The sequence below is a fragment of the Echeneis naucrates genome, chromosome 21 (genome assembly GCF_900963305.1).
Source record: "Echeneis naucrates chromosome 21, fEcheNa1.1, whole genome shotgun sequence".
Taxonomy (NCBI): Eukaryota; Metazoa; Chordata; class Actinopteri; order Carangiformes; family Echeneidae; genus Echeneis; species Echeneis naucrates.
Genome location: NC_042531.1, coordinates 5,924,985 through 5,937,323, shown reverse-complemented (window position 1 = coordinate 5,937,323; position 12,339 = coordinate 5,924,985). Strand labels below are relative to the sequence as shown.

Sequence of the window (12,339 nt, the reverse complement as noted above, 5' to 3'; positions counted from 1 at the left end):
CTCTCAGCACTCTTTCTCTTCCTCTCTTTGTGACTCAGATTGTCGTTGGCACCCCTCCTCCTCCCAGCGAGCTCTCACACACACACACACACACACACACACACACACACACACACACACACACACTCTCTCTCGCTCACTCCTCGCCTCCTGTCCTCTTGCCTCGCTCCACTCTCACATCTCATTAATTTTCCGTGAGGCGAAGTGTGACACACATGCAAGCGCACACACACACACACAAACACACACACACATCCACATGTGTGCGCAGACAGCATGAGGGATCGGTGGGATCATTATACAGAGACTGATGCTCACTGCCTCTCTCTAGCATCGCAAGTTTTTTTTTCCTCTTTCTTTCTTTGTGTGTAGCCGCCGTTCATTAGCTCATTTTCTGCACATCCCAGGAAAAAAGTGAGGCTTGTGTATATTTTACTGAATCTCTCAACTCCCACTGCTCTGAAAGCTTTTAATCAAAGTTGGATGGCCTGCTGTCTCATTCTTCCTCATCCCTCGCGTGAGCCTAAATGTTTCTCCTCCCTTGTTGACAGATTTTACAAATTGATTTATTGATCCGAGTGTTTTTAATGCCACTTAAGCTGCAGATTTTGCAGTGTGTCCATTCTGTCTTCTCGCATTTTATGCTCTGTGTGTGCACGTGCATGCATATGCGCGCACATGCACGAGTGTGCACACATGATCATTTTTATCACCAGCAGAGGTATCTTCACAGAACTGTAAATACGTGTGGGTATCTTTTGTTGCTCATTAACCGGTTGCTTTATGGTTGTGTGTGTTTGTTATACATATTTATGATGATGGTGTGCGTGCGTACGTGTGTGTCCGCGAATATGTGTGTGAGTCAGAGTGGGAGAAAGCAAGAGTGTGAATGAGAGGTAAGCACTGGGAGTATAATCGCATTCTAATGGCCCTCTAATGTGCCGTGGTGACTGTGGTTAGCAGTGGCGGCGGCTGTTTTTCCCCCTCACTCACACACACGCACGCACGCACGTGCACAGGGTGCAGCGCAGCAGCAGCAGGGTTCAGTCAGCCGTGCTGGAGAGAAGCTGGCTCGTCTCTCTGATTTATGCGTCTCTCTCGAACGTTTTTTTTCCCTCCCTGTCCTTTTTTTTTTTTTTTTTTCATTCCCTCTTCGCATTTTTCCCTTCCTGCGCTCCGCGTGTGGAGAGGGAAAGAAGAAGGAGGAGGGAGGAGAAAACCTGAGACTACACAAACAAGGCGCTGACCGCTGCGCAAACAACACCCCCGCCTTCCCCCTCTCCACCTCCCTCCCTTTCTTACCCCCCCCCCCCCCCCCTCTCTCTCTCAGGAAGCTCGTCTCTCGCTGCCTGTGTGTGATAAGCCAGGGGCAGACCCGTGGGGCTCCCACACACACACACACACACACACACACACATGTGCACACAGACACACCAATTTATGCATACAGCCTCACACAGACACACACAGACACACACATTCGCATACAAGCCTGTAGACGCACACGGCGCTTGTCTCACGCTGCTGTTTTTGCGTCGCAAGCTCTAGGCTTATCACACACAGGCAGAGAGATATGAGGGCCTGAGAGACAGCCACGCACACAGACACACACACACACACACAGCTCACAGGCTGATTACAAGCACACACACACACAGAAATATGCACAGAGAAACACCCGTTATGACCCAGTAAGCACATGCACAGGCATCCTGACGTGTTCTTCTCCATATGCTGCACAGAGAAACGACTCCTCATTGCTCACTACTGTCGCACACCCACACAGACCTGTACATGCAAATTCAGAATCACCTCATGCACACAGACACAAACACAGCCTACATGCTGACTACAGCCACATGTGCATGCACACATGTTTGTAGTCAGCATGTAGGTGTGTGTGTGTGTGTGTGTGTGTGTGTGCGCGCGCAAAGAAACCCACACAAAGAAGCCCAAGGAAACACCAGTTGGTTGCCTGTGAGCACATGCACAGGCTTTGTTTCGTTTACAGCCGTGCACATGCAGGATGCAGAATCACCTCATGCACACGTCATGCAATGTAACACACACGCACTTTTCTGTGCTGTGCCCAGCCGACACTGTGCATATTTCATGTTCGTTTAGTTTTGCGATCCGTGCCTCCGCACATGAAAGCCCACTCTCTCTCTTCCTCCCTCCCTCGCTCCTCTTTTATTCTCTCGCGCTCCCTCGTCTGCCTCACTCGCCGAGCATTTGAAATGGTAATGAGAAGAGATTCTGCGGATGTCTTCATCCCTCTCCCTCTCGTGCCGGGGCTCGGGGCCCCTCAGCGTTTCCCATTTAAAGCTCTGATAAAGGTGCAGTCTGTCGTTTATTCCCCCTTCCACAAATCACTTCTGATTTTTGCTTCTCAAAAATCCCTGATCCAAGCAAAGTGAGGAACTGATTGCATTTTAAGTGCTTAGGCAGGCTAGCGTCCACACTGGAAAACGTAAGTTTAAATCGCTGCGATCAGGGGATTCAGTCGTGGAGGTTACGTAGATCGAAACTAACCTTTTTTTTTTTTTTTAAGTTCAACCTCAGAACTGTGGCTTGAAAATTTGCCCCTTTGACCAAGAGCAGGGAGTCCTGACAGTGCTAACCTTTGAATCAGTCCAGAATAGAGGAAGAGTCACATTAGCTACGTAACCCATCGTTTTTCATTTTGTCTGAGTTTAAACTGCTCCGCAGTATTTTAGGTTTCCTCAAATTAGCAGTCAACCTGTTATCCAATTTGCATCTGAGTTAGCTAACTAACTGATAGTTAGTAGCCAATAAGCAGGCTAGCTTGTTAGCTTTAAGTTGGCTGGCGTCATCATGTCATTGGCTGGTTACCGTTTTGTTCAAGATTAGCACAAACATAGCTAACCAGCTCTGTGATAACAATTGTCAACAATTTTTTATTTGTTAATAACATTTTACCACTTTCAGACGTGACCAAAAATTAGGTCTCATTGAGAAAGGGCTGAATGAGCATTGATATACAAAGCAGGTTATTGATTGAGACTGAAATGTTTCTTATTTTATCTTTACTCTTTAGTTCCTAATGAGGTAGGTGTGTGTGTGTGTGTGTGTGTGTGTGTGTGTGTGTGTGTGTGTGTGTGTGTGTGTGTGTGTGTGTGTGTGTGTGTGTGTGTGTGTGTGTGTCTGAGATGAGGTATCTGACATCGTCAGGGGCTGCGTTCTCAGGCTTCCTATGTTTTCCCAGTAATTCAACAAGAGGCTGACGCACGCACACAAACGCACACCTTCACATTTCACTCGTCTGGGCATGCACCAACCTTACTGCATAAATTGTTGGCTCTGCATCACACAGGGAAAGTCACTCGTACATGACTTGTGATACACACACACACTCATTTGTTGTATGTGCGGGGTCTACAAGACAGCGCTGCAAGGGGTTAAATGTCTGAGTGATGCATTGATTGCAGGCGAGCGCAGGGAAGCATTCTAGAGAGGGAGATTAGAAGACGGAGGGAAAGAGCAAGAGGAGGGGAGGGAGCGGTGTCTCATTTTACTGCGGAGGAGTGTGTGTGTGTGTGTGTGTGTGTGTCAGTCTGGCGGGAAGCCGGGGCTCTCGTGCTAAGCTCCTCGCTCTCTCCCAGCGATATTAAACAGGGCTCCGGAGGTTTTAGCGCAACGCCTCCTCCACAGCCACACACACAAACTTGTCAGCAACACAAAACTACACATGTGTGCGGGCACGCTAAGGCAAGCTGCATATCAACACTCTCTACTCTTGCTAACACTTGCTCTCATTCACTCACACAGGCAGACACACACACACACACACACACAGCAAGTAGGAATCCCCCAGAGGGGTGAGAGCGCTCCTGAATCCCTCTCCAGCAGGCAAACAGTGTGTTGGCAGCGAGCGAAAACCAGTTGGAGCGTTGTCTCTCCCCGCACCCCCAGATCCCTGCTCCCCCTTTCTCTCTTTTTCTCCTGCTCACACTTGCTCTCCATCTCCTCTTTCCACTTCCTCCCCCCTCGTCATTCTTTATTGTCTTTCTTTCCTCCCCGATTGTGGTCGTCCTCTGCACCGCTCCTATCACTTCACTCCCCCACCTTGAACAGCCACTACCATCCACTACACCCCCGCCCCACCCGACTTTCATCTCCTGTTATTATCAGCTTCAGCCCAGAGGACAGCCACGGCAGATTTCATCCACAGATTCATTTATCTGTCATCTGTCGGGGTGTTGCCTCTCACGTCTACTGTTCTTCCGTCCTCTCTAACCCGGCGCTCGTCCTTCTGTCAGTCTGTTTTTTCTCAATTGCATGCCTTTCCTTCCCTCTTCCTCCCTCCATTCGCCCTGCGCTGAAAGAGAGAGGGTGAGAGGGAGATAAACACTTGGACTAGACGGCAGGCTAGAATTAGCATAGAAATGGAAGTTTGGAGTCATTCCCCAGGTTCAGATGAGCAGCTCTCCTCCCCTCGGCACAGAACTGTTAGCAGGACAGAGTGAGTGCGTCTGCATGTATGAGTCTTGCATACATATCTACGTTAAAATACACATCAAGCGACGTGATTTATGTGTGTTTAAAAAAAAGAAATAATTAAACATCCAAATACTTATGAGAATGTCTCACAATGTTGTCTATCAAAACATACTTGCAGTGCTGTTTCGGACAAGGCCCCGTATCAACACGCCGGGCTGCTCTCCATCTCGCCGACTCCTCACTGTTTAGTAGCAGCAGACACTGCATCAGTCCAATGAAAACCAGTCTGACTACTTAGTGCTGGATGCCCAACTGTCACAGCCCGAGACCAGAGAAAATGCTTCCAGCTCTTGAGCGCCTCTATCAAATCTCTTTGTTCCGCTTCCATTATGCTGTGTTCAGAGCCCAATCATCGTAACTGGCTGCCACAGCGGCATCCAGGCCCAAACATGGCATGCATGCATGCATGCGCGCGCACACACACACACACACCATCACACACGCTCATACATGCACAAGCAGAATCTGGCAGGCTAAATACAGTTGAGTCACACTTAGTCTCCTCGCTGTATTTTGGTGCCAGAACTCGCATTATGGAGCATTTGTGTGCGAGTATGTGTGTTTGTCCAGCGCAGGAACACAGTCAGTTCCTCCTTTCCCTAATTTCTCTCCCACAGGAACTGTAAAGGGAAGGACTGTTTGCGTATGTGTCTGCTCCGTCTGACTTGTATGTTTGGCCTTGTATTGCTTGGGTCGTCGCCACACATTCGTCTGTACACACAGCCACGGACAAACTCGCACACTGAACCCTGCTCTCCCTCTGTGGTTGTTCTCTTTCAGGAGGTGGTGCTCTACTGTCTGGAGAACCGAGTCTGTGAGGTGAATCACAGGGACTACGCTGGTTACTGCGCTCTCCACGAGGCATGCGCCAGAGGCTGGCTCAGCATAGTCCAACACCTGCTGGATTACGGGGCCGACATCAACTGTAGTGCGCAGGATGGCACCAGGTAAAAAAAAAAATACACTCACTCATTAATATGCACATAGAGTGATGAACGTGCGTAAATTCACCCGAGTTATACAAACATCAGTGCTTTCTCTACATGTCCTGACAGGACAGGCCATCGCTTGATGATTTTACTATTTCTTTAACATGCTTAGCTGCTCCTTTACATGGGAAAATCCATCTGTTTTCAGTACACTACATTCATTTTTACAGTAGTGGATCTGATCTGTTGATCTATTGTGTTGTAGTTCAGGTTTTATTTCCTATCAGATTTTCAAATTTGGTGGCATTACAGAAGCTACGTGAGAGCATTGCTGAGAAAAATGTAGAAGAATCTTATGCCCCTGTAAACTGTATTTCAGGTTGTGCTTGGGGGAACTCTAAATAAAATATTTTATGGCAGAAGAGTCTTTTTCTGTTTCTGTGTATCACAGATACTGCTAATAAAAGTATTACCTCACTTTTGCATTTAGAATGTCTTTGAAGCTCAACACAGCGTGTTTAGCCTTTAGTCTAGGTAGATGATTATCCCTCCAAGTGTAGTCAAGTCTTTGGTTATTGTTCAAATAAATCTAAATTTGTGTGTGTAGACCAATTCATGATGCTGTGGAGAATGACCACCTGGACGTGGTGCGAGTCCTGCTGTCCTACGGTGCTGATCCGACACTCGCCACGTATTCTGGACGTGGCCTCCTCAAGATGACCCACAGCGACAGCATGGAGCGCTTCCTCACTGGTAAGATCACAGCTGGCTCTTCCTGTCTCATCACAGACAAGATTTAGCTTAGAATTTAGAAATACAGAGGTCATGAGTCACAGGATTAGACTGGCTGCCTGATTTCCTAGGAGCGAAAAAAGGGAAGCCTCAGGGATTTGAGGACTTCTGTGTAAAGCAGGGATTCCCCTGCAAATGATGTCAATCAGAAATGATTAAAATTAAATCGCACATCCATCCAAGTGCTCTGAAGCAGCAACTACACAGCAAGCACGTGGATCTGTTAAGGACAAGGCTGCTGTCAGCATTGGATAAGGAAAAAGTGGTGGGAGTTTTAATTAGATTCTGTAAATTGCATCATAGGTCAGAAACACCCCCAACATTCCCAGACACAAATTCACAGAAATATCTTTTGTTGGGTTTTTGGAATATAATCTAATCTGATTAAAATTACAGATTTATTGCCCAAAAACCTAAGAAATGGGGGCATAAATATGCCCTGATGACAACTCATGACATTACAAAGCCTTGAAAAAGAGGTCAACAGCTGCTAGACCGAAGGTTTATTGTTATTCTTTTTTTTTTTTTCTTTTTTTTTTTTTCTTTTTTTTTGGCGGGAGTGTGCACCAAGGTGGGGCAAGGGTAAATTGTTGAAAGCAACCCAGTTCCCAAATGCCCCAGTCTGGGCTCATGCACTGTTTGCTGTTCTCTCTGTGCTCTGACCTCTGTTCAACCTGTTGGTTCAGGTCCCTCTCTTTAAATCCCTGTCCTCTGCCTCCAAACCACCACCAGACATGTCCAGATCTGTCATCCTGTTTCCCCTCTGGACCCCCCCTTCCTGACACCAGTGCACTCCGTTATCCCCTCCCCTGCCCTCCCCTCTCCTCCCCTGACCACCTGTTAGACAGGGAGTCTCAGCCCGCCAGTGTGCGTGCTGCCGCCTCTGAGCTCCTCTATCTGGTTACTTAGCAACGCCAACTGTGTTTGCTCAGCGTACGTGCGGAAATGGGCTTCGCTTTGGCTGGAGACTCTGCTTTTGAATGTGTGCATGTGTCTTTTCACAAGGCTGCCACGCTAGAGCCTGTTTAGAGTCCTCGTCTGAATGTTTGTAGTTAAACTGAAACAACACCACGAGTCTGCACGAGCAGGAAATGAAAGCACACAAAGACGCACACACACGCTTCCCTCGCTGCTGGCTGCTCAATATTACATGAATGCCTAATTTTAACGTTATCATCACAGGCTTCAGTCAAAGAGCGCAGAGCGAAGGAAAGGAACAGGTGTGACTTCGCTGTTGGCAGCGGAGTGAACAGGTTCGGCACAAAAGGGAGAATTATATGTTGTTGGCTGGAAAGATGGTGTCGAATTTTGAAAAGAGCGTGGATGGATAGATCGATGGCTGCTAGATTGACAGAGTGGGGGAGAGAGGGAGATCGAGCACCGGAGAAAATGAGTGAGAGCGAGCGATTGCTGCCCTCCCTCCACCTGGTCCCACTCATCTGGAGGCCGTTAATCCCTCCAAACACACGCCAGACGCCCCACGCCTCAGCACTGGCACAAAGCCCAGCTCTCACTCAGCAACTGTGTGTGTGTGTGTGTGTGTGTGTGTGTGTGTGTGTGTGTGTTCTCTCGCGCATGCTGAATACACACTTTGCTCTCTCTGTGTGTGCTTACCCAGCTCCCTCTGCTTGTTTGTTTCCAGCTCACTCGCTCTGTGTGTGTGTGTGTGTGTGTGTGTGTGTGTGTGTGTGTGTGTGCGTGCGCGCACACTCGGCGACTGTGTGTGGTTCTTGTTTGATTCCTGGCAGCCGTCTGTAGCCCCGCTCTGAACTGAGCCAGCTCTAACCCAGCGGAGACAGTCGCTCTCCTCCCCCGTGGTACAGCCGCTGGCCCCTGACCATCAGCCCCCTCCTGCTCCCCCTAAAACATTTGCTCTGTTTGTTTCTCTTTTCTCTCTTGACATTGCCCCTCCTCCTCCTCCTCCCCCTCCTCTATTTTACCACACTCTTTATCCATTTTTCTGCTGTAGTCTCCAAGGGCAATTGTATTTGCCCTGTTGCCTGTCCCCAGGGCTTCGGCTCTTGAATAACCGGCTTCGCTCCTCTCCTCTGTCCATAGATTATTTTGCTGACCTTCAGGGCCGCACAGATGACGACCCAGGACTTTATTGGGAATTCTATGGCAGCTCCGTGTGTGGTGAGTACTGATCAGTGCTGTGCATGTGGGGGGGGTTTTTTGTTGGTTTTTTTTTTTTTTTTTCCTTCCTGCTTAGTCTGTTGTTTTTTTTCTCCCCCCTCTTCAGTGCCCTATAGCTTGAGCAATACACGTCTACAAATCCTATGAAAACATGGATGCTCAATAAAAATGATCCTTTTACTTTTCTTGTGATAGAATCGAGCGAAGACGGCAGGATCTATGACATCCTAGCTGACCCACCGGGCCCAGAAGACGAAGATGAGGATGAGGATGATAAAAGGGAGGTGTTTGAGTTTGAATTCTCCGATCGACCCCTCCTGCCTTGCTACAACATCCAGGTGTCTCTCTCGCAAGGGTGAGCTTTGATCTCCACCTGTTTCAGTTTTCCTTACCTCATTGTTGACCTTGATTCCTAAACATTTTTTGATTTTGGTCTTTCAGGCCAAGGAACTGGCTGCTGCTGTCTGACGTGCTCCGCCGGCTGCGGATGTCAGCTCGTGGTTTCCGACAGGCCTTCCCCCATATGGAGGTGGTGACGGTGGCAGAGGCAGAGTTTTACCAGCAAGCCTCTCTGTCGCAGCTGTTCTCCTGCCCCGAGGAGCTGGAGGGCTTCCATCCTGACAGCAAGGAGTTGTTAGACCTGGTGGAGGACAGTGCCGAGCTGGCTGCCATGCTGGGCTCCACACTGGAGTGTCTGGATGACCGCTGGGACCACCAAGGGGACAAACTGAAAGACAAAATCAAGGCTGTTGGCAAGCTCGGCTCATCCTGACCTCTGGAGCCACTAAACCTGGACCTTTATCCATACCGACTGCAGTTTGCTTAAGAACTAACCAGGGGTCATGATGAAATGCCTTAGCCTGACTCTTAGCTCCTGCGCGCCGGCCCACCTGCGGACCACCACCGGTGCACTGTACAGATAGACTGACCTGCTGGCTGACCGAGCTGCTCAGAAATCTCCCTTCATCAACTGAGGATCGACATATTTGTGGCCCAGTGGGAATAATAGTGGTCTTATTTTTATAAATTAATATATGTATAAGTAAATAATTGAATAATATCAAGAGATTTTTTTTTTCCTGATGTTGCTTGCAACTCCTCTGAAAGATTTTGTATGTCAGCAGAGTGTTGTCAGCGACTGGATGGAGTGCGTGTAGCTGTACAGGATAGTGATGACTGTGCTATTGAATGTGGTATTTGTGTTTATAGGAAGCACATGATGTCCTGTTTTTTTTTTTTCCTTTCTTTTTGATGTTTGTTTGGTTGTTGTTTTTTTTTTTTTTATTTTCCCCCTTCCTCCGACTTTAGCACTCGCTTGAGCCTCAGGGGCTGTTTTGTTGTATCTTTTTTCCCAATGCTCAAATTTTGCTTCCTGTTTAGTCTGTAATTTAACATGCAAAACTAAACAATTGTTTGTATAATAAAGTTTTAAGATAATGTTGATATTCACCCTTCGGCACAGAGCTTGTATATAACAGGGAGGCTACTGCAGTAAAGTAATTTTTGGTGTGTTCATTTTTGTTTTAACTTTGTAATTAAAATATCTCATAATTTGTATTTATATTTTACAAAAGAAGTTGCTTTAAAATAAATATACAAACTGCAAGATGGAACATGAGTTGTGCTTCTCATTGTGTCAGTGTGGATGAATTAAGCTGAACTCTCAAAACTTTCGCTGGCTCCTCTGTGGAAATAATTTTTGCTTAATTGTGTGCTCCTACAGCGAATGTATGTAAGCAAAGTGCAATCGACAACAAAATCCTATATTGCCATCTTTTGGAATATTTTAGTATTGTAGGCATCATGTGGTTCATTGCAGCCTTGATCAAGTAATTCATCTCCCATTTGCTGCAGCTGTTCTCTTAACAGCTGGTGGCTTGCAGCGCCCTCCAGTGTTAAACTGCTAAGCTTACTCATGTTCATTGGTTGTCAGCACTTGATTTGGGTTGGAAAAACAACTTCATCACAATAGCAACTGAAATTAGGTAATGAGGCAAAAAGATTGAGATTTGGTTTGGAAAAGATTCATCTTTGCAGGAAGAATATCCAGTGGGTGAAGAAGTTGTAAAGTAATGACTGACACAAAATCTGGGCCGCAGAGAGCAGGAGGGTGACTGGACTTCTACATAAAGAAGAACGAGCATCACCAGGCATCCTGCTATGCTGAGTTCAACTGGATGATTTTTTCTGAAAGCAATACCAGGTAAGACTGGCCCTAATGACCTGGAGCTGTGCTGCTGATATTGAAGAGAAATTCATAGTTTGATGTGCATTTTTTTCTGTGTGGACTGATATATTTGTGCTCATGTCCATCAGTCTATTATCTAAAGTAATTAACAGCTGGGACAAGGTGGTATTGTTTCAGCATGTGATGATCACTTTATTTGTGTAACAGTTAATTTCTTAATAATTTAGATGCCCCCCATAATTCGTGCAACCGTCACTCCCAAACCCAGAGCTGTCTAATATTCTGTCACAGATTTCAGAAGATTCATAAATATTCACATGTAAGATGCTGGAACTTGTGAATTCTTTCTTTAAAGACTATAAAAGGCTGCTGGGTGTGTGTATAGTGTAACAGTATACTGAGGGTTAGTGTGGCACCTGCTGGCCCCACAGCTGGTTAATCTGACCACAGTCTGCAATACATCCTCAATACGATTTGAGAGTATAATTGAACCCCTGAGCTTTTCTCACACGGACATGTTCAATCAAGCACTGAAGATCTGGACTTCAGCCGCTGTAAATTAGTATTGGTGTGGAGGAAAAAAAAACAAAACATAACGACTCTGCAGCACTGTGTCTACCATGACAATCTGGTCAAGTGTCAACAGGAATGATGACTGAACTAACGGGAAGCCCATAAACCTGAAAGATTCCAAATTAAATTTCCAACTGCACAGTAGTTACAGAGTGGGGTGCAAAAGGATCCATGGCAGGCTGCCAAAAGCCAGGCCAAAATTTAGGGGGGAGGGTTTGGTTGATCCACGAGCAGACAATGGAGCTTTAGAGGGGGACATGGAAAATCCAGTCCCTCGGGGCACAGATAAACCCTTGGAGAAATCCTCTGATGAAAGAGAGGAAGCAGCCTAAAATCATTATCAGACCCGGGGATAATCTTTAGACTTATTTTCATGTGGAATAGATTATTATGAACGTGCAACATGAATGCTCATTCTATTTAGCTGTGAGGTTCTGTGAGGTTTATGAAGGGAAGTTTGAGTTTTATAGCCCCAGACAGAGAGTTGGCCGTTTTCACATCCCCAGGTGACGGCTGTGGAGTGACGAGAATGTCCAGTCAGCCTCTTAGACCTCAGTTTCTCAACCCAAACACAGAAGTCGGAGTCATATCCTGAGGCAGAGGGTGCAGGGGGGGCCACACTCAGCATCAAGAGCTGCTCTCTGAATAACATCCCTCTTTACTGAGTAGCAGGACGTATTTTAGAGATAAAGGCTTGGCTCTGAGTATAAGTCTCTAATGACCCGCCATTATCATTTATAAAGGATGTCATCGAAGTGGGGAAAAAAGTTGCTGTGAGGCAAAGACTGCGTTATATGGGAGTCAGTCATTCTATTATGAAAGGATTTTACTCCTGATTGTTTATAAGATGCACTATAGTTGCAGCAAGTGGCCTCAAAACTATTTGGTTGCCCCTCTGTGGTTCATGGGGTTTTTTCTGCGCTATTGAAATGCTCCAGAAACTTTAATGGTTTGGTGAATTAATTATTGTATGGCATACAGTTGTATGCAAAGGCCTAAGCACCCACATTAAGCTTTAATTAAGTCATTAGGCCTTGCTCAGGAGATCAGGAATTGTCATTAGGAGTAGCCTGGTGATGACATTTCCAGAGCTGATAAAGTCTCTCAGTTGCTTTTCTGTTTTGTTGTAGCACTCAAGAACCATCGGCTCCTCTAAGCAGCAGACTTTAGGTCTGAAAAAGAAACTAACTGATGCCCACA

The 12,339-nt window shown here is 46.6% G+C and overlaps 1 protein-coding gene across 2 annotated transcripts in view; it reads left to right on the top strand.

Moving 5' to 3' along the window:
* The window catches only part of bcor (BCL6 corepressor), a 32,539-nt gene extending 22,554 nt beyond the window's left edge, over positions 1–9,985 (top strand). For both annotated transcript variants that reach the window (XM_029530348.1, XM_029530347.1), the window contains 5 exons: positions 5,302–5,468; positions 6,058–6,203; positions 8,301–8,378; positions 8,574–8,733; positions 8,820–9,985. In XM_029530348.1, coding sequence (XP_029386208.1) covers positions 5,302–5,468; positions 6,058–6,203; positions 8,301–8,378; positions 8,574–8,733; positions 8,820–9,150 — 882 coding nt within the window. In that variant the 3' untranslated portion in view covers positions 9,151–9,985. The remainder of the gene's footprint in view (positions 1–5,301; positions 5,469–6,057; positions 6,204–8,300; positions 8,379–8,573; positions 8,734–8,819) is intronic.
* The last annotated feature ends 2,354 nt before the right edge of the window (positions 9,986–12,339 follow it).